Source organism: Tetrao urogallus, assembly GCF_951394365.1.
Source record: "Tetrao urogallus genome assembly, chromosome: 1".
Lineage (NCBI taxonomy): Eukaryota > Metazoa > Chordata > Aves > Galliformes > Phasianidae > Tetrao > Tetrao urogallus.
The window spans coordinates 118,317,111-118,342,628 of NC_136813.1; the positions used below are offsets into that span (position 1 = coordinate 118,317,111).

General features: G+C 42.1%; 1 protein-coding gene across 1 annotated transcript in view; it reads right to left on the bottom strand.

The window, feature by feature from the left end:
* Window positions 1-23,115, bottom strand: part of LOC306958767 (alpha-2-macroglobulin-like protein 1) — a gene marked incomplete at both ends in the record, with an annotated part of 40,411 nt that extends 17,296 nt beyond the window's left edge. Inside the window, 32 exon segments of the mRNA XM_079550356.1 lie at window positions 752-905; window positions 1,128-1,202; window positions 2,471-2,627; window positions 2,711-2,792; window positions 3,615-3,651; window positions 3,653-3,792; window positions 4,366-4,449; window positions 4,732-4,783; window positions 4,941-5,062; window positions 5,201-5,316; window positions 5,494-5,695; window positions 5,698-5,732; window positions 5,822-5,930; window positions 6,811-6,916; window positions 7,994-8,167; window positions 9,462-9,608; window positions 10,175-10,320; window positions 10,863-10,926; window positions 11,958-12,165; window positions 12,167-12,186; window positions 13,988-14,152; window positions 14,939-15,048; window positions 15,850-15,958; window positions 17,252-17,366; window positions 17,764-17,845; window positions 18,415-18,574; window positions 19,087-19,107; window positions 19,398-19,450; window positions 20,161-20,305; window positions 20,618-20,662; window positions 22,232-22,415; window positions 23,048-23,115. Coding sequence (XP_079406482.1) covers window positions 752-905; window positions 1,128-1,202; window positions 2,471-2,627; window positions 2,711-2,792; window positions 3,615-3,651; window positions 3,653-3,792; window positions 4,366-4,449; window positions 4,732-4,783; window positions 4,941-5,062; window positions 5,201-5,316; window positions 5,494-5,695; window positions 5,698-5,732; window positions 5,822-5,930; window positions 6,811-6,916; window positions 7,994-8,167; window positions 9,462-9,608; window positions 10,175-10,320; window positions 10,863-10,926; window positions 11,958-12,165; window positions 12,167-12,186; window positions 13,988-14,152; window positions 14,939-15,048; window positions 15,850-15,958; window positions 17,252-17,366; window positions 17,764-17,845; window positions 18,415-18,574; window positions 19,087-19,107; window positions 19,398-19,450; window positions 20,161-20,305; window positions 20,618-20,662; window positions 22,232-22,415; window positions 23,048-23,115 — 3,487 coding nt within the window.
* Window positions 23,116-25,518: the final 2,403 nt, after the last annotated feature.

Sequence of the window (25,518 nt, forward strand, 5' to 3'; positions counted from 1 at the left end):
TGACAGAGATGAACTAGTTTTCACATGCCATATTCCAAGCTATGATAAGGAAGCCACGCTTGTTATTACTATGTAGCCAGGCACTGCTTCCTCAGTGATATGCTGTGAGTATATCAGCTCTTGGATTGTAACTGTAGTTCACATCACTGTCATTAAGTGGAGAATGCGTAGGTTGACTTTAAGAGACCAGGGACCAATGGTGCACAGCATGGGGAATAAATTGGAGGAACTAGACATCTGTGTGTTGTCACAGGGCCATATTCTCACTGCAATCATGAAGATGGGATGGGACAGCTTGTATGACTAGAATGTTGTCATGGATGTCTACGTACATTTTAGGAAATACAAGTCAGCAAGGCAAGGTGATAGAGTTGCTCTTCATGTGAGAGAGCAACAGGAATGTATTGAGTTCTACCTAGGGATGAATTGTGAATGAATTGAGAATTCATGGATAAGAATTAAGGGGTATCATGGGAAACACTGGAAAACAGGAAGTTCCAAAATAACACGAGAAAAAAAGTTATTTACTTTGAGGTTTACAGAGTACTGGAACAAGGTAACCAGAGAGGCTGCAAGAGTCTCCTTCTCAGGAGATTCTCAAAACCCATTTAGACTCTTTCCTCTGCAGTCTACTACAGGAAACCTGCTTTAGCAGGGGCATTGGACTAGATGACCTCCAGAGGCCCCTTCCAACTCCTGCAATTCTGTGAATCCAAAAAGAAATCCAAATCTTTGAAAGGCAACAACTTACCAGTTTCTTTCTCTAACTTGTCCAGAAGCTCCTGTCTCATCTCCACATCCTTGGTCAGTGTGAATACATAAGCCATCAAGGCCTTGACATAAAGGCTGGTCTCATCAAATGTAACATTCTTAAGACAATGTAAGGCATTATTCAGCGTTATATCCTGAGAAAGGAATTAATTTAAAGTAAATTTCTCAATGTATCAACAATCCTTGAGTATTACAGCTACATCTTCCCTGCAAGCCCTGCATCATTTTCAGTGACAACTGTTCCCCTAAGGTTAGTTGGGAATCATAGATGCTCTGCTTGCTGCAAATCAGGTCAGTGACAGCAAGAAAACATTATCCACGTTAAAAAGCCCTAAAAGAGTTCAAATGTGACTTACATTCTTCTCCAATTGGAGCTCCAGAAGGGCAGCAGCAATATAGGCTGTTAATGAGAGTGTATCATCCACACCACCCTGTAAATCACACAAACAGACAAAAATGAACATTGCTTGCCTTCAAACATTATGTGAACTGTCATTATTTAACTACCAAAACTGCCTATGGATAACATAACTACCAGAGTATAGTAGCACACTGTGGGCATTCTTGATACGGTGGTAAGTTATTGATTTATTTTTTTTAATACGTTACAAGTAAACACTAGAACAAAGGTTTTATGATGCAGAATTTGTATACAAGATGTGAGTTTGTATAGAAATCAGTTTTTGATTGTGAGAAGCTACAGGTTAACAAGGGGAAAAACAGTAATCCAAGTCTCTTTCCCCATCAGAGGACAAGCATTTCCAATGAAGTTCTGCCAGCATCCTCAGGGAAGAGACAAGACTGCATCATAAACAATGTTGTGAGACATTATTCATACTGACAGCAGAAACTTAAAAGTGCAAAGAGAGGGAACTTCATTGTGCCCCAAAATATCTATTCAAATAGAAAGCCCATGTTGAGAAATGAGTGGAAATCAGATTAGGATAGTCTATCTGTACACTCTGGTTTTAGTTTGTACTGCATTGAAGGAAGGGAGGGAGGGAAAAAGGGAGCCCTTTACTTTGCTAAAATGTCAGCCTGTTTTATTTCAAACTGTGCCTTGTGTTTAGTAGGGTGACTTTGCAATCTGAGTAGTCCTGATTATTTTTCCCTTTACAGAACACGTGAACCCACGTACTACTGCACTATATCCAGTTGTTTGGTACTCGAGCATCAGGGCATGTTCATTGTGCATTTCCAGCTACAGTGCAGGGATCAATCTGGGAGTGCCAGGCTCCAGGAAAAGTTATACGTGGTGGGCAGTGAAGGGTCAACAGTGTCTTCAGATCATTCCATGTTAAAGCACAAAGTTAGGCTTATCTGGAGTCTTTATTGTGGATCATAATGCATGAGAAGAGGGACAATCCAGCCAGAGTTTTTTGTACAAGCACTATAAAATACAAATATTTCTCCCTGTACCCCTAATGTGCCTTGGCACAATCAGTCGTGGTGCCATTTATCTAGAGAGAGAAAAAAAAAAAAAAAAAAAAAAAAAAAAAAGAGAATGCTCAACAGAGATTAAAAACTCACATAGAGAAAATATATATTGTTCTAGGTTATGCTTCATTCTGCTCAGGGAATATGTTCAACTGAGTTAAACCATGCTTTGTGCTACTGTGTGCAGCAGAAGAGCCTGGGAGATGACCCTGTCCCCATATTGGGTTTCTCCCACTCCTACTTCCACTGCCATTAGTCATACCTTCAAGTCATTATTGAAGAGCTTTCCCACACTCTGAAAGCAACCATTGGGTAACTGATGCTTCTGCAGCCAGAGCACAGCATCCTTCACGTGATCTTTGCTGATGTAAATGTAAGAGCTGGCCTGCCCAAAGGACCGGGCCACAAAAGCTGTCAGCCTGTGGGCAGAGCACAGATGTCACAGCCAGGAAATAGAATGGATGCTAGGTTTGGGATGACAGTACCAACTCTGGTCACTCACCATGTGTTGCCCTGGGTGTCAGACTTCCCAAAGGCACTGTAGGAGCCATCATCATGTTTGTAGAGCAGCTGACGCTGATAACCTATGAAGACAGGGGCAAAAGCAACTCTCAGCATGAAAACATGTACCAACTCAAACTGTACTTTTAGTGTAGGAAGAAGCCTTTTACAGCAAGAGACTTCACCAGCTCCTACAGAGACATTGAGCCAAACTTACTACATCAAAATGCCTTGAGCATCCCACAGTACCAGAGTGACAAGAAAAAGTTGCACAGCATCACTGAAGTGTGCCATGCAGCTACTCTACATTATTAGCTGATTTTGCAGAGTAGAGACATGCTCAGCCATTTCACCTCCCCACACTTTCCAAGCAACACTGACACCGTACTGTGAACAGAAAGATTAGTAGGAATGGCTAAAAAGGCTTTTCTCAGAAGGGACAAAGAGAAATCCTAATATGGTGTACTTTGCAAAATAAGACACTAGCACTGTATTAAATTTGGGTTATATCAGACATAAGCAAACACTAACTAAATAATTATCTGCTATGGCCACCCCTTATTCCAGTTAGTAGCAACTGTTACCCTGTTTCCACAAGGAACTGTATGTGCATCAGATTGATAAGAGAATGAAATACAGGCATCACAGTATAATGGAAATAATTACCTACACCCTCCTGAGAAAAATAGGCTTCAATAATATCCACAGACAGAAATAATGATTCTTCAAAAAGATGCTTTACCTTTTTTGAAACCATTTCCTTATACTCAGTGATCTCTTTCTTTGGCACAACTCTGGCATTGCTTCCACTCATCTTGCACTCACACATTAAACAAATTTACAGATTTACATTTACAGCACTTTTTTTTTTCCCCCCAAAAAATAGAAGAAAGGACAACATTTACCAGTTCTCAGGCAATAGAGTGCCATAACTTCAATTTCCCGGGTCCAATTGTTTAGTCTTCTTCAAGTACTGGAGTATGAAGATGTTTGGTGCAAACTGAACCATGTTCTGTTCACCACAGCCAAATGGCATCTTAAGCAGCTGACCTAAATTTTGAAGTGCCGGGCCCATGATATCCCCTAAAATATGAGGTGGAAAGTAAGGAGAAAGAAAAGTATTCAGCGATATAAAATGAAAGGACTCCTGCCTTCTCTAAGCTCTACTGGAATCCTGAAGAAAAGGCCCTCATGAAACTGATGTGTGTGATATCACAATTAGATTTCTTCCTGCCCCTCCTGTATAAGTCCAGAATAGCAAAGGAAGTCGTATCATTCTGGGAAGAGGCAGGGAATGCTAAACTTCAGGGGATCTGAGGAAATTCTAAGAGAACTGTCATTCCTGAGGTATCAAGGAAGGAAAAGAATTATAGAGGCCAGCCAAATGATAAGCCAGAGAGATGTTATTGGTTGCTTTAGGTGGATGATTGAGAGACATCAAGAGGAGATATCGTGTTTTGCTCCTTCTTCTCCAGACACTTGGGATCCTAAGATCCTTCCATATGAAAGGAATAACTGCTGAAAAAGATTACTTGATACACATTTCTAAGGCCATCATCACACTCTTCAGATTATCTTGTGGGGAACTGGGAACAGGCCAAAGCACTGTGCAATCTTTTCCCACTAGGGCCCAAGAGCAAGGAAAGCCTTTATCACCAATCACAGATAAAGTGGCTCGGCCAGATCCCTCCAGTGTTTCTGCAGGCAGGGTCAGGGAGAATTCTTCCGAGACTGTGTTATCTAAGGAAGGGAAAAGCCAGAAATTTACTCAACGGAAGAGTTATCTCACTCAATTGAGACAACCCAAAGGGGACCCCACAAGACTGAGTATGAAAGCTGAGATCTGAAAATATGTGCCTCATACAGGAAACGCCAGGCGGAAGATAGATATGAGGAAACTACAGTTGTTCTCTCAGGCATGGCACAGGTGCTCATTCTTGGACAAATTCCCCCCACCTCTGGGTACCTGCAGTAGTCCCATCCCTTCCATCCTGATAGCAGTCAGTGAATTATGTTTTATACCTGTAGCACAGAGAAAGGCATTTTGGGTCTTCTCTTGTAGAATGCCTCCTGGCTGCAAGTGGAGAAAGAGTGGTTCAGAAGGTAGGAAAGGAAGTCTCCATGCCTCTGTAGGCCTGTCTGTTTCCAAGAAAGATCTAAACTTCCTCTTGCTAATGCTTCATGGGATAATAAACTGTCCCCAGGTATTCTCCATCATTGATCTGACTAACCTTCATAATCAAAGGTTTTACCACTGCGTCTGTCTTTCCTTGCAATGGTGTCACAGCAACCCTGTTATCACACAGATTATGCGAATCTTTTGCCACACTGCTCACAGTGATATTCACTTTGCCTGCAAGAAGCACGAGAGTGCATCACTGAGCACTTGCAGCAGAGTTCTGTACATACAGGTGGTGGAACCAAACAGAGGGGTAGGCAAATTTCACACCTCCTCCCACTAGCTACCACACATCCCTCTGCTTAACCTCACCCAGTCTAGTGGCTGTCACATTCCACGCAAAGATTTTTGCTTCATCGGCACAGAGGCAGCTGGTGAACTGGCAGCCTGGACAGGCATCCACCTTTAGTTCTGGAGTCTCTATGCACCTGAACGTGTTGAGGCATACAAACATACATTGGCATAGAATTAGCACCAGGCACTGATCAAAGGAACAAACATCATGAGTCACAAAAATGAGACTGTGTTTTGTGTCCTAGATACCAGTATATAGCTAATAGCTTGCCTTTAGGCTTTTACTCTTGCTCTAACATAACATATGGGACTGGGAAATACTCACTTGGATACAGCCCTCGAGGTAGTTGAAGACAGTGGCTTTCAGGCTGAAAATCTCTCCTTGTATCACAGAATATGGCAGAGACAGGTCTACAAAGAAAGGCTGGAAGACCCTAAGTGTAGCTGAATGAGAAATCCCAAAGCCACTATCAGCAACACAGAAGACATTGGCATTCCATTCTGTAATAGCGTAGGTACAGTAACTTGGAGAGATGCTTGACCTTCACCACTACAGCAGGAGGAAAGAGAAAACTTGTTTAGAAGCAGTCAGAAGTTTCCAAAGATCTCTGAAAAAGGCAGGCAGAGGCTATTACCAACCTGACAGAGACTAAATCCCAAATCCAAGTTTCTGGAAAATATGTCCGTGGTTTGGGCTTCTTTGCGTCATCTGACTGAGGGATAAGACTGGCATGAACAACATGACTGTCTGCAGAAAAGCAAGTAATACATCAGAAAAAAGTATAAGTCACAACAGGTGAAATTACTTCTTCATTCATAGGCAATCTAGCATAAACCATATATTATCTGTGTATACAGGGTTAGCTTTTCAGTGAGAGTATGTCCCAGAGTCTGTATCTTTAGGGAACACAATTTTAGGGAGAAAGAGGTGAATGGATTTTGGTCTGAGGCTCAGACTGACAAATACAGCAAGTTATGGTATGGAATACGAAGGAGATAGAATACTTAATTGGAGTCACGCCATTTTAAAAAGTCTGTGAAAATACTTGTGGAGAGCAAGCCACGTTTTCTGTGAAGACTACAGAACCCAAGGACAGCTAATAAGGGACACAGATTTGAGCTTTTAACTATTATTGATTAACTGGGTTACCTAGACTGGACACAAACATAATTTCTTTCATACACACAAAAAAGAGAAACACAGCAGGGTGGAAGTCAGACATCTCAGCAGCAGCCTGGTTGGGATTAGGAGAGGAGAGTCCGTTCACTCAATGAGTTTGAAATTCTCATTCCTTACTGTACAATAAATTAACATTAAGATGTTATAATTACAAAATAAACATGAGAGTCAGGCAAAGCAAATTATAATAACAAAAAGAGTATAGATAGAAAGCTTACTCATATCCTGGGCTTGCTTATGAAACTCCTGCAGAGCGGATCTCCAGAAGAGATCCTTCCCCTCTGGTAGCCAGCTCTTAAATAGGTCTAGGAGAGGTGCAGCCAGGCTCCACCCCTTCTAGCAGCACAGGTGAATTGCCTTTACCTGTGCTCCCATGGCTGACTCATTGCTCACCTCAGGTGATCAATCAGAGGTTCAGGCCATGATTCACTAGATCCCATACGCTTACCCACAACACTGTCTGTATTAGATAACATCTTTCTCTCAAAGTTTTGTTGCACACAGGAAACTGGTTTCTTGATTTTAGTATTGGTAAATATTTTCATGCGCAGTAACTGGGAAAACAGTAAAGAGAGTAAATCAGTGGTAAATAACAGGCAATAAGGAATGTTGAAAATATCTTGAGATATTTTCATATTATAGCAAGTTTCATAAGGCAGTTGTTGGTAGCTAAAAAACTTTAAGATTCTGCTTGTTTGTATACATATACATAGACATTGAGAGCAGCCCTGTGGACAAGGACTTGAGGGTTCTGGTTGACAAGAAACTGGACACGAGCCAGCAGTGTGTACTTGCAGCCTCGAAGGCCAGCTGTATCCTGGGCTGCATCAAAAGAGGCATGGATAGCAGGGCAAGGAAGCTAATTGTCCCCCTCTACTCTGCCCTTGTGAGGCCCTGTCTGGAGTACTGCATTCAGGTCTGGGGCCCTCATCACAAGAAAGACAGGGAGGTGTTGGAGCAGGTCAAGAGGAAGATCATAAAGATGATCAAAGGAAGAAACACTTCTCCCTTGAAGAAAGGCAGAGGGAGTTGGGATTATTCAGCGTGGAGAAGAGAAGGCTCTGGGGAGACCATATTCTGGCTTTCCAGTAAGTGAGGGGAGCTTATGAACAGGAAGCTGACCGATTTTTTATGTGGTCTGATAGTAATAGGACAAAGGGGAATGACTTTAATCTAGAAGAGGTGACATGTAGGCTAGATGTTAGGAAGAAATTCTTTCTTCAGAGTGTGATGAGGCTTTAAAACAGATTGCCTAGAGTTGTGGATGTCCCATCTCTGAAGGTGCTCAAAGCCAAGTTGGATGGAGCCCTGGGCAGCCTGATCTAGTTATTGGTAACCATGACAGAGAGGTAGGAATTAGGTGATCTTTAAAGTTCCTTCCATGCCATTCTATTATTCTACAACTCTGAGCAGTGCATGAGGAATGCATTGTCCTTACTCCTAAATTTTAACTTTCCCCATAATCCCCAAGTGAGTGTGGGCACACTGGATTAAAACATGACACAGATAACTTGTAGCAATGAATGACAGGGAAGTTGAAGTTTACTAAGGCTAAATATTTGTAGGCATTCAGGATGGCACAGTGGCAATCACTGGTTCAGGAAAAGTTTGACACAAGTGCAGAGTCTCACCTTAAACAAATTAAAAACATCAGCATCACTTTGGTACCATGGTGCTCCCATCTGAGTCTTTTTAATGAGACTGGATTGCTGGGGCAGACAAGGGTATGCATCAAAATCTTCCAGGTGATAAGGGAACCCTCGTCCTCCAATTGTAAAACTGTCATCAAAAACCTTCTTATATAACTGCAAAGGAAAAACAGAGGTCTTTATGAGGAACTGGCCAACAAGATTGTGTGAATGAGCCAAATATTTGGACTATAGCCCTATATTTTATTTCATAAATCTTCATAGTTGACAAAGTTGGCACTGAGCCATTTTATGCTTAAGGACATGAGGCCCAAGGAGTAGATGTAGGCAAGAAACCCTTAGGCTCAAGATCTTCAACTCTGGTAGTTCAAGCCTTTTAACTCTAAGGTGCAAAATCCGGATAAGACACATCTCAGTTTGAGTGCAAGGCATTGGCATATCTGACTTATAAATTTGATGAGTATTATTTAATATATCTGTTAGAAGTAAGTGCTGTGCCTTAGAACAGCATTCCTGTAAAAGAGAACACTAGATCACACTGAGGTGCCTACCTACAGCTGCAGTAAGTCCTTCCAGATTTGGATGAGGGTTCTTTGTAACAGGCTGGCCTACTCTAACTTATCTTACAACTTTGTATGAGGCATACCCATGTGTATCATCTCTGGTACACTTCTAAATTTTCAGTTCTTGCAATGTTTTTGTTCTAATAAGTCTTAAATTCATTCCATTGAACCACAGCACTGCTTTAAGGATAAGTTTCTTCAAATCTTCTCAGAATTATTCTCAAAATGCACCTGGGTGCCAACAAAATCCTGGCCACTTTTCACCAGTCACCTCATGGCCAGCATGGGTTTTGTCCCCTGGCTTCTGTTTTCTAAAGAACTGCTTGATGCTCAGCCTGAGTCATGCAGTTATAATTCAGCAATACCTGAGATAAAAGGACACAAGGGCCCTACCAGCATAAAATCGATTTTTTAATTGTAGACTACCCTGAGTTGGAAAGGGCCCACAAGGATCATCGAGTCCAGCTCCTGACTTCACAAAGGACTATTCAAAATTCAGAACATACTTAAGATTAGCTTAGCCTCTCTGCCTGGTAGCAGACAGAAGAAGAGAAAGGAAGGTTTATGTGAGAAAAGAACTTTTCCTCTAAGCAGTAAGCACCAGCATCTCTTTGAAGCTGCTCTCCTGACCTACCCTGGCAGTGGTGCACAGTTTCCATCACTCTCCAGGTTGAGATTCAAAGCACAAGGCAAATGCAGTAGGAACATGAAGAACACGTAACTACTCAGAAAAGACCTAGGAGAGAGAATGCCAGAGCAGCCACATAACAATGCATCTGGGCCTAGGAATGGCCTATGGGCCTTCTCCTTCCAGGAGCCTCCTGTCAAAGCACGGAGACGGAAGGCAGGCAGACATTAGGGTGCTAGTCATGGCAGGCTGTACTCACTGTGTCTGCTGTTAGAGTATTGTTCTCCATCAGGAGGACGCTTTTGTCAACAGATTGGACAGAGCAGAGGGATCCTGGAGCAGCTTTGAGATTCAGACTGACTTTTGACCCTGGGACTTCCTGCTTGCTTGAGTAGTCCAATTCCACCTGCAAAAGAAGATAGGATCAGGCACTTATCATTAGAGAGTCTTAGGTGTATGGGCAGTGGAGTGAAAGAGAATAGGGAAGGGATGAGATGCGGAGAGAGTCCATCCTGGAAAACCACTGGAAAGGTTGCTGGAGCTGCAACGTACACAGCCCAGTCATAATTCCCCTACTTCTTTGCAGCCACCTCCTGCTGATTCAAGACAGCCTAGGCAGTGAGAATTCTTCTGTAGCTAGGTTAGCAGAATTCTCTTTACATTGGGGAGAGCATAGAGGACACTGTGCTTTCAGATCACTGGGGAATGTAGGGAGAAAACAGTGTTCAAAGGGGCATGATTTACTCATTGGGAGGGGCTTGCCACTCAGTGCAGGGGAGGGCAAAACTAGGAATTTAGAGAAAAATGAGGTTACTTATTTTGTTTCTCAGACAAAAAATACTGGACATTTGTTTTAGCAGGTATCCAATTTACACCTTTTGAATAAAGATAAAACAGAACCAGAAACGACAACAGACCAGAGAATATCAGTGATGTGATTGTCCTCTTCTTCCATTTTGCATTTCTACTCACCTTGTGTCTAAAGCACTTGGCTACTTGAAACTCTTCCACATCAGCCACTACTTGTCCATCCAAGAAGAGTGTGTACACTAGAAGCTTGATGTCAGGCAGGAAGTCATTGCCAATAGTTAGAGTTAATGAGAAGGAACCATGCAGATCTGTACAATGCAGGAAAGAAGAGAAAAGAAGAGAGGAAAAGGACTCACTTGAATCCATGCTATTTAGAATCAGCTGACTGGAGACAGGAATCAGAAGAGGGAATTCATTATTTTCTACCTGTAAACAGGAACACTTCATACAGTGCCACAGATTGCAGATTAACAATAATTTTAGAATAGTAGCCAATCCTCAAGGTTGGCAAAAATATCTCTCTTCCCTCCTCCTGCACATTATGTAAGCAGATGAACTACAAAATTTTGTATCTTCTCAAAGATATAAGCTAGCAGCAAAGTCACAAGGTCAGGAATTAGATCAATTAGATCTAATTAGATCAATTAGACAAGACTGGAGAAGGACACTCACCTGGAAGGCCACTGCACCAATCATAATGGTAACTGTGTTGATCTAATAAGGTGGACCACAGTCTAACAACTCTTTCAATAACCCCTGCCTGTGGTTAATAGTAACATGTATAGTATTTGGCATTGTTTGGCAGTCACGCTTTCCTGAGATGTGCGCATAACTTTCATGAGGTACTCACTCTCATGCTGCGGGATTGGCACCTGCTTCTTTCCACTGAAAAGGATCCTGCCTTTGGCTATCACCTGAAGAGCAAAAAGAAGAGCCATTGAAGGGCCTGAATTCTGCAAGCATGAGAATGTCAACAGAATGAAAGGGGAGAGAAGGAAATGTCTGACGGTTACTGTCACAGAAGCTCTTCTGGTAGGACGTGCCCTAAAAATCTCGTCAGCAAAGATGTTGATAGCATCTCTGGCAAGGGAATTCAGAGGTGTTTGTTAGGCCATGAGAAGTGGCTACTTACGTAGCCAGAGTCTAGCACCAGCAGCTGCTATTAAGCACCAGTGGAATCAGATCTTCATGTTACTAAGATACAATTTTTTTTTTTTACCTTAACAATGTGCCCAGTTCAGTAACTGGTACTCATCAGTTCAGTAACAGATAATCATGACATCACAGCTAAGTTGTAGCCAGACTCTTGCTTTGGATTCACTTTCCTGTAAGCGGACTTCATCAGCACATGTTCATATACCTCTGCAGTACATTAGTATACTGTGCAGTTTCGATTTTTTTTTTTTTCCTGTACAGATATAGACAAGGAGAGGTCAGCTACCTCACACAGTTGGAAGTCTGGAGCACTCTATTGGATAGAAACCAGTCCAGTCTTTCAGTGCTACCCATGTGAAGATAATAAATACTAGACTAAATGGCAGTCATCTGCCATTGCTGCTCTCAAGGGGTTCTTCACCCAGTTTGTATAAATACCTGGGACTGTCCTGGCCCAAGTTCAGCACCTTTCACTTGGCCTTGTTGAACTTCATTAGGTTAAAAGGGGCCCACTTCTCCAGCCTGTCCAGGTCCCTCTGGATGGCTTCCCTTCCCTCCAACATACTGACTGCATTGCTTAGCTTGGTGTCATCTGCATATTTGCTGAGGGTGAACTCAATTTCATTGTCTAAGTCATTGATAAAGATGTTGAAGAGCACTGGGCAAAACAAAGCAGTTTTACTGGCCTCAGATAAGTTTAACATTTCCTAATAGTATCTACATGTTATTGTGAAAAGGACAAAATAGCAGTATGGTCTTGCCCTGAGATTCAGATGTCTTCTTTGCTTACTAGATAGTAGAAATCAATGTGGTCTGTTCCAGAGCTGAGTTTATTCTGGTTAAGGATATAGTCCACTTGCACGTTCTGCTCTTGATCACAGGGCATCACATCATTCCTGGCCTTGATCTCAAGGAAGCTGTTGCTCTCAGAGTAGAAGGGTTTCAGCCAGTGGAAGCTCTCCCCAATCCCTGAGTTCTGCTCAAAATTGTCCATGGTAATTTTCAAGGTAGTAGGTGCCCTTCGGAGTACAAAAACATGAATAAGCAATCGGTATGACATGACAAGAGCTTGAGACAACTGAAAACACTAAGATTGTACCTGAGCTACTTGGCAGATTACATATCTGGTATGTTTCAAAACTTCTTTTGTGTAAGGTCAATACTGAAGTCAATAACACTGTCTCTTATGAAGTTTTAGCAAAAATTTTTTAATTTAATATTTTTTTAATAAAAGTATTTAATATTTTGTCCCAATCTTCCTTTTCCTTCTATATCTTTGTAAGGACACACAGCATCAACTTTTAACCATCTACCATGAATATAACACCCAAATTTTCTCTTAGTATTTCTCATTATATGCCCTGAAGTATAACAGGCAGCAAGAGAACCTTTGCATGATGAAACTCTATTCCTTGCAGAGAATCTAGGACTTTGTGAATAATAGCTGTGAGCCTATGAACAAAACCTAGAGCCTGCTTGAAAAGATTACAGAGCCCAAACAAAATTAGGAAACTTCACCATGGATAGACTGTTGCCTCAGGAGAAAACATAAAATCATAGAGTCATAGAATCATAGAATCCTTAGAGTTTGAAGAGACATCTGAAGATCATCTAGTCCAATGCCCCTGCAATGAACAGGGACATGCACTGCAAAATTAGGGTGCCCAAGGCATGATCCAGCCTTGCCTTGAAAGTATCCATGGATAGGGCATCAACCACATACCTGGGCAGCCTGTTGCAGTGCCTCACCACCCTCATTGTGAAAGACTTTTTCCATATATCCAACCTAAATCTACCCTCTCAGAACTTGAAGATATTTCCTCTTGTTCTATCACCACAGACCCTGCTAAAGATTCTGTCCCCTTCTTTCCTGTAGCTCCCCTCTACTTTCCTGTAGCTTCCCCTGTCCACTACCAGGTCACCTCAGAGCCTTCTCTTCTCCAGGCTGAACAGCCCCAGCTCTCTCAGCCTGTCTCAAAGGAGAGGTGTTCCATTCCTTGGATCATTTTTGTGGCCCTCCTCTGGATGTGCTCCAACAGATCCATGTCTCTCTTGTACTGAGGACTCCACATTTGGATGCAATACTCCAGGAGAGTTCTCACCAGTGCAGAGTAAAGGGGCAGGATCACCTCCCTCAACCTGCTGGCCATGCTTCTTTTGATACAGCCCAAGATATGGGTAGCGTTCTGGGCTGTGAGGGCACATTACTGGCTCATGAATCCCATACCATCTGCAAGAATACAGATAGTGGGAATACACAGGTACTGCCAGGCTGGATACAATGAATTCAGAAGTTGTGAAGAGTATACACGTGCTTCAAAGTGTGGTTTTGGAAAGGAGGTCAAGAATAGCTACCTGCCAGGCTGAGCCTGAATAAGATATGTGCTGCTGCAGGGAGACAGCAGCCGCTTGATTTGGACTTCAGCAAAGACAGATGTCAACTGCAGTTCTGCTGAGCCATCTCCAGCACATCCCAGAGAAAAAGGAGAGATTTCATCTGAGGAAGTGGTCAGATTAAAGAATGATTTTAGTGAAGTCACTCACTTTTAGAAAAGTGAGAGGGATACAAAAGATGGATTAGGATCATGCTCCAGCTCAGGACAGCAGAGCACCTTTGATGAGTGTTTAGCTGAACTGTTTCAACAAAGCCTCTTGTCTCTCGGGGAAGATGGAATCAGAGAGTAATTAAAGATGCTTCTACAGATATAGTCAGATGAGATCAGGAGCCAGAAGCCTGTGCGTTACACCTCAGATGTCTTCCACTTTCTTTTCCATCCCTCCTTATTTCACTGATCTTTTTTTTCTGTGGCTGATGCTCACCTTCAATGAAACAAGTGAGCTGTTCCAGCTGGTGGTATTCAATGAGAAGTGGACTTTCCCTTCCTCATCTGTGAGGAATGACAGGTGTGTCTTCTCATCATTTACATCAATTGTTAGGTAGACCATTTCATTTCGGAGGGCAGAGTTATTACTGTGGCAGAACATCTGCAGACAAAAGTAGGAAGTTAGTACTCCCATTGTACTCCACTCCAAGGTTCTATCTGTACTTAATACTTTTTTTTTTTTTTCTCTCTATCATTAGTCCTTCCAAATCCTTCTATGTTTCATACAGAATGGAAGGATCCAAATAAAATATGGATTTATGCATAGCAGTTCAAAACCAGAAATAAAGGCTAGTGTAGCCAAAAAACACACATACATTGGAAGTGGAAAAGGAAATTTCCTCAAATCCTAAGCCTGGACAATGCTCCAAAATCTTAGAAGACTAAGTCTTGTCTTGTCTCCAGCCACTTAACTGTTGCTGTTTCTTTCTTTTGTTCATGCTATAGTTAGTACTGGCCCAGATAGAACTGTTTTTAGCCCCAGTGGGACAGCTGTCCTAGCATCATCCTGGGAACTTGAATCAGAAATGACTGTTAGTGAATAGATATGATTAGATACACAAAGCTTTAGTGATTTGCCAAGTTGCAATTACCACTTGCATGGCTGTCCACAGGCTGTACAGGAAGTAGTATCTCCCTGCTTCCACCACACCCATATCTTTATACCACATAGACTAGAGCTATGTCTATTTCAAGAGCTGCTCCTGAAGAGCCTTGCAGAGACTGCAGCTGGTCCTAAAATTCCTGTCCAGGGAAATTGCTAGGTTAGGGTCATAAATAGAAATTGCTTTTATAGAGGGCTTCAGTCATAGACTAAAGATTGCTTCCTTCTGCCAACAGAAAACAAGACCTGTGATGTATCCTCAGAGAAGGGACACATGGGGGTTACCTGCCCTGTGTATGGTAGTCCACGTTTGTAGAATGGTTGGAGATTGATAAACTCTATAGATTTCATTCTTGTCACAATAGAAATTCCAGAAAAATCTTTAGTCTGTGCTCCTATTTAGCGAGAGAACAAATCTATTAAACTCTAGCAGTGCTCTTAAAGAAGCAGAAGACAAGATGATACTTCCAAGCCATATACAGCATTCAAATTTAGAAAAGAAAATACATTGTGCTAGTGTGTAATTCCTTCAGTCTTTTGGGGGACATCTGCATTATGAGGGGGTGCATATAAGCACCTATTTCTCTTTATTGCTGATTAAGGGAAATCAGATCATTTTTACTTATAGACAACTACTACCATAGGTGCCTAAAAGTGGCCTGAAGAATCCCACTCACAGTGTGGCACTCCAAAAAATGGACACCTCCAGTTGTCACATCAATGGGACATTAACATTCATGCTGAGAACCTACCACTTTATAGTCAATATTGTGGCAGACCAAAAAGGAGCAGAATGAGATTCCTGACAGCAGAAGTGTACATAAGCAGACTTGCCTGAGGTTTAGGAAAAGAGAGGATGAGATTTTGGGTACAAACTGCTTGTCAGGATGGTGCACTACAATTAAAAAGAACTGTGAGGGTTTTTTCCATGACTTTTCCAGGGCTTTGCAACTAGCTAAGAAGCACCTTGCTGTTCAGGCAATCACTAAAATGACATCCACTAGTAGGTAGATGTGGAGATGAAGGGTAGAGAGGATTGGGAAATCTGGTAATAATAGATAGAAGAAGTACTAGAATAGAGACCATCATCATGATGGAAGACAGAACTACTGCAGGAAGGTCAAAGCCAAAAAAAATTTGAAACAAAGAATGAAGCCTGCTGCGAATTATGAAACTTTTCACATATTCTCCAGTACCTGTTCCAATTTCCTCCATTTCTCCTATCAAAATTATGTAGTTGTCAGATTCATTTAATTCCAGAGCCTTTGTCTTTACTGTAAATTCAGCACAACCATTTTTGTCTGTCTGGAGAAATGGAAACACAAACAGAAAGATGATCTGGAGGTAGAGGAGCCGTTTCATATATGGTGGGTAATCCTAAAGAAATATTTCTAAATACTTATGGAACAGAAGGAAGCTCAAAATCTATAACTGCACAAATCCATCATGGATAACAGCAAGAGAAGAAACTCACACACTTGGATTTAAAAAAAATATGGCATTTAAAAAGTTCTTCAGTTAAATTATACAGTTTTGGTTAATTAAGTCTAAAACAAACTCAGAAGGAGACTGCACTAAGCCCAGATCCTGCACCTGAGTGACTGTGTTTCCATCTGAATTAGAGGTAGCCTCCTCCCTAAAATCTTTTGGCCGTTGTGAATAAAGGCTGACATGATGGCATTCCAATCACAACTGTCTCTCTGATGTGACTATTTTAAAAATTGGCATCCAGCCAGTTACAGATTTCAAGAGCTGTGCCAAGCATTAAACAGCGACTTGGTACAGACAGTCTGCCATGAGAGGTGGGGTGAACAAAGTGTTTTTAATTGGGCCTGTTGAGTTCTCTTGAGAACCTTGCAGGGATTATTGCATGATGTGTGAGAGGAAGCTGGCACTCGTTTGGCGTTTTGCACAGCTAAGATTACAGCGTTTCAGATGGAGATAATTTGCTACTGGATGAATTTTTAATATTGCAGCAATCCATCTGGATTTTTCTATTCAGACTTGTTGCTAGCTGACGTGATATTTAAAAATGTTTTATTGTGACTTTCAGCCTCAAAAAGATGCACCTGAAAGCTGTAAGAAAAACTAGGCTTGCAGCTTAACCACAAGCATATAATGAGCATAGATGTGCAAAAAAGTGTAACTAACACTGGGCATAATCTTTGACAGGACACTGGTAAGTTTAAGATGATCTATAAACTGTATGAACAGTGCAACAAATAGTGCATCGAGTCTGTGACTTAATGCTCTGATACCACATGCGTTGGTGGGAGCAGACACAGGGCTGAATAGACTAGTGATTTAATTCTACATAATATCATACAAACTCCTTGAAAGACCAAAGACACTATTACTTTTAAAGAGCTTACACCTTCTCCTGAAACAGTGAGTCAGATATGGGCAGCCAAAACAGTATTTGAGCAGTAAAGTCACAGGAAGATAAATTGTCTGATCTATACATCTAACAAGTAGGAAGAAACTACATTAAACAGATTTCTGCGCATTAGGGATGCAATCAGGCAGGTTAAAGGGACGGACAGACAAATAGACATTTTCATCAGGTGATAATTTCCTCTATCTTATTTGTTCACCCACCCAGCTCTGTTGCTTCCTCATCTCAGAAGAATTTGAGAAATCCTGCATTTCATACTGCAACAATGTGATAAAAGTAATATCTATTTTCCCTTGAGCAGGCTTTCCATAGGTATACCTGTGTCAAAGGAGAGAAAAACACATCTGAAGATGAACTGCTTCAGCAGAAATATTGAACCAGGTCCCCTGCCCTATGTAGGGTTAAGTGGAGCCCAGGAGAGTGTTGTATCTTGCTTGCTCAGAAACATCATCCCTTAAAACCAATTTGCATCCCACTACCATATATTGGGAATGTGTTTCAAGCCACTGTCTCAAGTGTGCCCTCTAACCAGCAGCCTTAGTATCCTTCAGTGTCATAGTAAATGACTTATATAAAAAAGAACTAGCTTGACAGAGTGATTTGTCTCCCTCAACAAAAAGTTAATGTAAAACCACTGTACTGATAGGCCACTTCTCTCCTTCTAACAATCTGGAGGTGATTATGGAGCCAAAGGACAGATCACAACAGTACTTACTTGCCACATAGTTTCAGCTGAAATTCCTCATCCTCTGTGATGAAGGGAGGGTGCTCAAACTTCAATTCAATCTTTGTCAGCTCTGCAAACAGAAGTTGGAAAGATACAGACCAAGGGAAAAAAAAAAAAGTGATACCAATTAGAAATTCTGCTATAGCTACAGTCCAGAGGGGAAAGAATATAATATTCCCACTTACTCATTCCAGTGCTGTGACAGAACTTACTCCTTTTGCCTGTGCCTCCCTCTGCTGCTGCAGTTCCACGAAGAACTGCTTTCTACTCCAACCTAGTGAACCATAAACACTATAAACAGCACAGGGTTTTATTCTTACAAATATCACTGCAACTGAATGGGGTTAAGATGTGATGCCACTCCTGTTATGGCAGCTGAACAGTATATTTAGCTTAGAAGAAAACAATGAGCAGCAGCAAGAGCTCATTACAGGGCCCAGCTACAGCTAGAACAACATGATAGACTACAACCTTTTACCCTACCTGGCTGCAGAACCTCTAGAGTTCCGAAGGTTCTGACCACATCCCCTGTCTGCTCTTCTCCCAGAGCAAAAGGTCTGATGAACACGGCCACATCACCCTCATCTTTCTCTAGATATCCACAGTGTTTTTTCCTCACTTCTGCTGTGTAAGTCTTACCATATTCATTAACACTGAATGTTTTCTGAGCCATGTCTTGTTGCACTGAAATGGTATATTTCCCAAGGGCTGCTTCAGAGGCCAGGGGAAAGGATAGATCCACAATGCCATGTCTTGACTTCACATTCAGCCATCCAGCAATGCGATTATTTTCAGGATCCTATTTGGGAAAGAGCATTCAGAGCCACCAAATCAAATTGACAGGATGGGCAGTCCAACTATACTCAGGCACAAGAATGCACTACCAAGACTTACCCTTGCCTCAGAAAATAGTACCCCTTGCCACAGGTGAGATTCCTTCTCCCTCCAGTATCCTTTTACTAAACTCTTGAATTGCAAAGGCTGTCAGTAAAGGTACTGGGAAGTGGTAACACCATAATACCTTAGGAAAGACAAGCAGCTGTGCTGCATCTATTCATCATTTTGCTTTGTGCTTTATGCTCTGTACAGACCAGTTTTAGGGCTTGAGGTTTTTGAGATTTGCTACTGTTTCTAGCTCAGCTATGTGCATCATAGAGAGCTGGTTTGAATGAAGAACCCAGGCTGACCAAGTAGAAAGGTCTCCAACTGACTTATTTATTGGGTTACATTTTTGGTGCAGCCCAGTCTAGGAGTGAAAGGGCACAGTGGAAGAGACGGACATCTCCCTGTGGTCAGATATTCGTCACTTACCTGCAACCATATCTGAAGATACTGTAAAAAGAAAAGAGAAACAAGCTCAGTTTTGTATAGACTTAAACAGTACACCAGAAAAGTTCTGCTCCATCCAGATCCTATGTTATGTGTCTGAGGAGGATATTACTAGAACCTCCTGTTCCAGTCTGCACTGCAGTCTTTCTCCAAAAGGCCAATAGATGAGTGGTTTCCTTTCAAAGATCATTTATCCTTATGATTTAACAAGCATGCAGGAAGCCTTACATGAGCATTTCAATGTGTATCATGCTTAGGCTCCTCCATCTAGAAATGCACAGGGTTATACTTACCTCATTTTTAATGATCATAAGGTCATCATCAAGGTTGATGATTCGAAATTTCACTGGAAATATAAAGAAAAAGAGTAAAGCATTCTGAGTGCAATATATGCTTGCACGAATACTCTTATCCTTTCCTCTGCTCCGTTATTTGTGTGTCTCTTAGTTTGCTTCAGCAGTATTCTGGTCTTCCCCCAAACAGCTCTTCTATCACCTATCCTATAACATCTCCCCATCTCATCCCACCTAGAACTTTGTCTAGGAGATAAACATACAGATATACATACATGCATGCTGTAGAAAATAATTTTACCTGGAAAGATTGTAAAAAAGTATAAAACAGTGTCATTTGTCTTTCTGCAGTCTGTTCATACTGTGAAAACTCTGGAGCAAGTCGCCATATTTATAGAACTTGGAGGTGCACTAAGCACACAGCATCTACGCAGTGAATCTAAAGTCTACTTAAAGGTAAACAAGTATGCAAAAAATGACAGTAGATTTTCCAATATTTTGGAGACTTCTGGCTTTCCTTTTAGGCATCACAAGACACATTTCCCCTGAATGACACACAGGAGCAGCAGGCTAACCATCTGATGCAGCATGGATCATAAGAGTGCATGCTGCTACACATTGTTCCTGGAAATCCTGAAAATAGAGATCTGCTTTCTTCTAGTTCCAACAAGCTTAGCTTGATGCACTTGATGAAGATATCCCACCAAATACAGCTGCTACTTTGAACATTGCTCCCCATTTCCTCTTCACCTTCATTCCTCACCTGTTTCTCCAGGTTTGCAGAAGGCCTTGTCTGTCTCTATCATAATTATGCTTTTCTGGGGCTTGACCAGAACCTTCTTGTAACCCTCAAAGAGCACATTGTCACTGCTGTGTATCAGGACATGAAGAAAAATCACCTCTTCTGACTGTCAAATTGAAAAAAACAACTGTATAAGACTTCAAGTAGCTTGAAGAAGAAACTGAGGTCCCCTTCCTACTAAAATCTTCAACTTCCTTCTTTCCCTCCACTCTCCTTTCCTTAGTCATAGTCTACTCCATATTCCTCAGTTTCCTCATTTTTTCTCTGCCTTTCCCCTTATCATGCTTGTGTCTTTCTATGTCTTTCCTCTCCTTATGATCTTTCCCACCCTGCATCTCCCCCCTTGAGTATAGCTCAAACACAAGACAGATGGAATTCCTGTTTGTGAGAGGAGAGGCAGCCAAGAGAAGTGTCTTACTTGTGTAGCTGAAGCAACTGTTTCCGACGAATTTAACTTTGGCACCTAGGTTGATTGATATAAGAAAACAGAAAGAGTCATCAGAGACTTTTCATCTTAACCTAGAAGAGAGACATTAACTCACTCAAACAACTTTCAAATTCCTGAGTCCAAATTCCACTACGTGAATCTGTCTTTAGTGAACTTGATATTATGGGAGAAGAAGCAATCATCATCTGTATGGGAACTGCTGAATCACTGCCTGAGCCTCTGATTGATCACCTGAGGTGAGCAATGAGTCAGCCACAGGAGCACAGGTGAAGGCAATTCACCTGTGCTGCTGGAAGGGGTGGAGCCTTGCTCCATCTCTCCTAGACCCATTTAAGAGCTGACTGCAAATGGGAAAGGATCTCTTCTGGAGATCCCTCCTCTGGAGTTTTGCAGTGGGCTCAGGACATGGGTAAGCTTTCTATCTATCTCTTTCTGTTATTGTAATCTGTTTTGCCACACTCTCTTGTTTATTTTGTAATTATAGCATCTTTATACTCATTGACTATGTACCATCTTATTCATGAATGTTAGAGTGAATAATCAAATGTGTTATTCTCACCATTCACAGAAATGCAAGATCTTTGACAAATGAGGAAAAATCACAGGGAGGCCAGATCTGGAACTGATCAAGGAAGTTATGAGAAACAAGCTAGTGGTCAGACAAAAACTTTGGGTATCTCACTATCAGAAAGACTGAGCTTACCTGGATGAAGGTTTTGTTTTGTTTTTTTGTTTTGTTTCTAACTACAAATGTCCCTGGCTTTCCATTACCAGGACTTGTTCTTCTATGGCCTGGCACCAAATGCTTGCCTTCTTGATGTAAGAACTGAAAGTGACTACAGTCCCTTCTAGGCTTCTGCTGACTTCACAGGATAATCAGGACATAGATGTACTGATTTAGTATGGTGCTGAGGAAGACAGAGAAAGCTTATAGTCTCAGCATCAGACAGATCTCCATGGCTCTCCTAAAGATGTAACTGAAGTTCTGCAGTTATGTCACAGCCTCAACTTCACTAGTTTAGCTAACTACAGCAGCAAGGTTTCAGTGACAGGAAGTCAAGTCACCAACAAAATATCTACCAAGGTGAAATTCAGTTCACTGTGGATTCAGCACCATCACCACCAATTACAGGTAACATAAAGCAAGCTCAATGTCTATGTAGACTGCAACTACAACTTATCGTACAGATACAGCCTTGGAGTAAAATCATCCTCTTGGAGCTGGAAGGACAGATTTCTGAGGAAGTGAGAATGAAAAGAATGTATTTCCTATGTATTAAATTGCACTGTGATTTTTCGAACATTAACTTTTACTCGCTGTTTAGACCATTGTAATGTTTTCCAACAACCTTTAAGTAGGGTGAAATGAGCTAATACAGATCAAAAGAACAGTTTTTTATTTATACAGTGAAAGATTCCCTGTTTTGCAAGTTGTTGCATTTTGCATGAATTGGTAGGGAAATACTTTTCACCTGTTTGCAGCCCATGGCAAGGCAGAGAAGGACCGCGTGCCAAGAGAGCACTATTGTCTGAAGTGAGTGTAAGAGCATCCACTGATAAGACAGCAATCACAGCTACACTCACCTTGAAACCGATGCACTCAAAAGTGCCTGGCTTCTCCACATCCTTTTCCACCACTGTTTGACTCTGGGTTTCCAACTCCAAGGTTACAGCCAGGTGGACATCCTCAGTGACAGAGCTGAGGTGAATACAGTGCTGCTCCTCTTGGAAATGGTGAATGACAGCAGGGAACACTACCATGTACTGACTAGAAGAGAGGAGGAGAGGAAAGAGGGGGAAAAAAAGAAAAAAAAAAAAGATTTTTAGAAACATCCAGATGTTGAGACAGTCAGACCAGAATCCATTTCTGCTGCTTTCATGAACAGGTAGAAACGAGAGGTCAGAAATGTCTAAGGGCTGCAGAATTGTAATGCAGCTCTCTTTCCATATCTTTCCATAGCCAGAAATGGCAACATGCCTCTTACATGTTTGTCATCTTTCCATTAGCCAGGACAGAACTGCTCAATAGCAAGTACACAGAAACAAAATGGTGGTGTGAGGAATTACAGTAAAAATTCAGTGACCAAAGCTTCATTTTCACTCCAAATTTCACCTCTGCCAGCACAGGATGAACAAAGGGAAGATTTGTGGCTTCTATAGGTTTTTGGTGTGTGCAGTACTACATTGCTAGAGCAGCTTCTTCAGTAGCAAATGCCAGGGTTTTTACCTGCAGCAGTGTTTGAGACTCCAGTAGGAGTTGCTTCTGCTCAGTCTACCTAATAACAAGATTTCCCCCATGCAGCTCCGTGATACTAAACAGTGCAGCATCTCAGCACTATATCTTTCAGTGCAGATCCATACACAAAGCCCCCCTCCAAAATCAAAACAAGATGGTCTCACAGTTCCAGACTTGCTTCATCTGCAACTAGGAATAGAGTCAAGGCTAAGAGGAGTGCTGGTGCTCCCATTGCTTGAGCTGGGACAGACAGCTGCCAAGATCTTCCTGGGATAGAGAACTGCCTGTACTGATGGGTAGGAGCAATCCTAAGTATACCCCTCAGATGCTCTTAAGTCCAAAGAGGGGAGGGAAGTTGTTATATCTACCAGGCTAATGACACTAGCTAATATTTACTGATTTCCACCAAGGGCAGAGTAAAGGCCACACAGTACAGTTTTCCACCCACATTTAAATTCAGATGGCATTCCAGGTGATGGGGTGTTGGAGTACTAAGGGGGAGATGTGGCATGGGTGAAATCTAACCCAGGCTGATGAGGACTTAGGAGGAAAAGCTTATCTCAGTTGTGGCTGGCCTGGATTCTGTCTGTATCGCTGGATGAGAGCCAAAGCAGCTATTATGCATAACGTGTGAAAAATCATAGAATCATACAATCACCAAGGTTGGAAAAAACCCCAAAGATCATCCAGTCCAACTGTCCACCTACCAATATTCCCCATGTCCCTCAGTACAACATCTAAAAGTTTCCTGAACACCTCCAGGGACAGCGATTCCATCACCTCCCTGGACAGCTCTGTTCCAGCACCTGATCGCTTTCTCAGAAAAGAACCATTTCCTAATGTCTAACCTGAACCTGCCCTGCCATGACTTCAGGACATTCCCTCTAGTCCAATTGTGAGAGGAGGCCAACTTCCACCCCACCACAGTCTCCCTTCAGGTAGTTACAGAGAGCGATAAGCTCACCCCGAACCTCCTCTTCTCTAGGCTGAACAATCCCAGCTCCCTCTGCCACTCCTCACAAGGTCTGTCACATATCAGCTTGTCACGACCCCTCATCAGCTCCACTGCCCTTTTCCAAACATGTTCCAGGTCCTCAATGTCTTTCTCATGGTGAGAGGCCCAGAACAGAGCACAGTACTCCAGGTGCAGGCCTCACCAGTGTTGAGCACAGAGCTACAATTGCTTCCCTGCCTCTGCTAGCAACACTGTTTCTGATACAAGCCAGCCTGAACAGATTGCTCCCCAGGGCCTTACCACCCCCAGGCTGATCAACACTTCTGGCCAACTTGGTGTCATCTGCAAACTTACTGGCGGTGCACTCAGTGCCCTCATCCAGGTCATCAATAAAGATATCAAACAAGACAAGTCCCAGTACCAAACCCTGCGGAACACCACTTGTGGTGGGTGGCCATCTGGATGTGACGCCATTTATTACCACTTTGGGTCCGGCCATCCAGACTGTTCTTTACCCAGCAAAATGATTCTCGGTACTCTTACTGTGCTTTGTCAGTGATCTTTCCCTTATCCAGTTTTTCATCTGTGCTTTGATTCAAAATCTTTCAATTCACCTGCTTTTCCTTTGTTGCCACCTCTGTTCACTCATCCATCCAACTCAAGCCTGATCTTCCCGGGCAGAAGACAGAAACCTTCTCCAGGGCTGCTCCTATCTACCCACTGGAAGCTCCTGTTATAGTTTCATTGTAAGGACTTTCCAAAGAAAGCAATATATTTTAAGGCTCCACATATTTTACCAAGTTCCCCCAAACTAGTTGTCCAGTCTTCTGCCAGCTTCATCCAGCCATTAAGTACTTCTATGCTGACACCATCACCTATCTCCTCCAAAGTCCTACCAGGCACTGCAACATTTTTTTCACTTTTCTTGAATGGGAGCGATGGCAGCTGAACTGAGCAGGGCTTGAACCTATTTGCCTTCTAGATACAACCTCATTTGAAGGTTGTTGTCTTCATCCTGTCCTGGCCCTAGCTGTATTTTTGCAGAACATAACCAAAGGTGTACAGTATAGAATGAATTTTTTGCCTGCCCACTCGTTGATGCCAGTTTCCTGAATTTACTTTGGCATGGTTTCTACATGTGCGTTTGGTATCCACTCTCTTAGATAATAAAGTAATGTAGCAAGAATGTATGCGTTTAACCTAGCACTGACATTCAGATAATCTGCAGGTTTAAAGCACTCTCTGTCCTTGATCTGGGAACATATTTGATTCTCTGAAATCAACAGGGTTTTGAGTTAAGCCAAAACTAGCAGGACAGAAAACAGGTCTGATTTCAGATGCATTCCCCATGGCTCTGCATTTCCACGATGGCTGCTGATGAAATTACATGGGAACAGAAAGAAAACTATAAGATAATAAAGCGCTAAAATTCTTCCCTTAATTCATAGCGAAGTAAGAGGCACTGGCAGGACTATGCATAGAGCCATGAGTTGATCTGGCCAGAGGCTTAAGGGCAGGACTAAAGTTGCAGTAAAAGAGGAAGTTCTACAGAAATTCAATCCTAAAGCAAAATCACAAAGAATGAATTTGCCCATTAAGATGCTTTCAGTAAAAACCCAGTAAAGATACCTTATAAAAATAGAGCCCCTGTATCAAAACAAGTAACTGAGCACTCTTGCT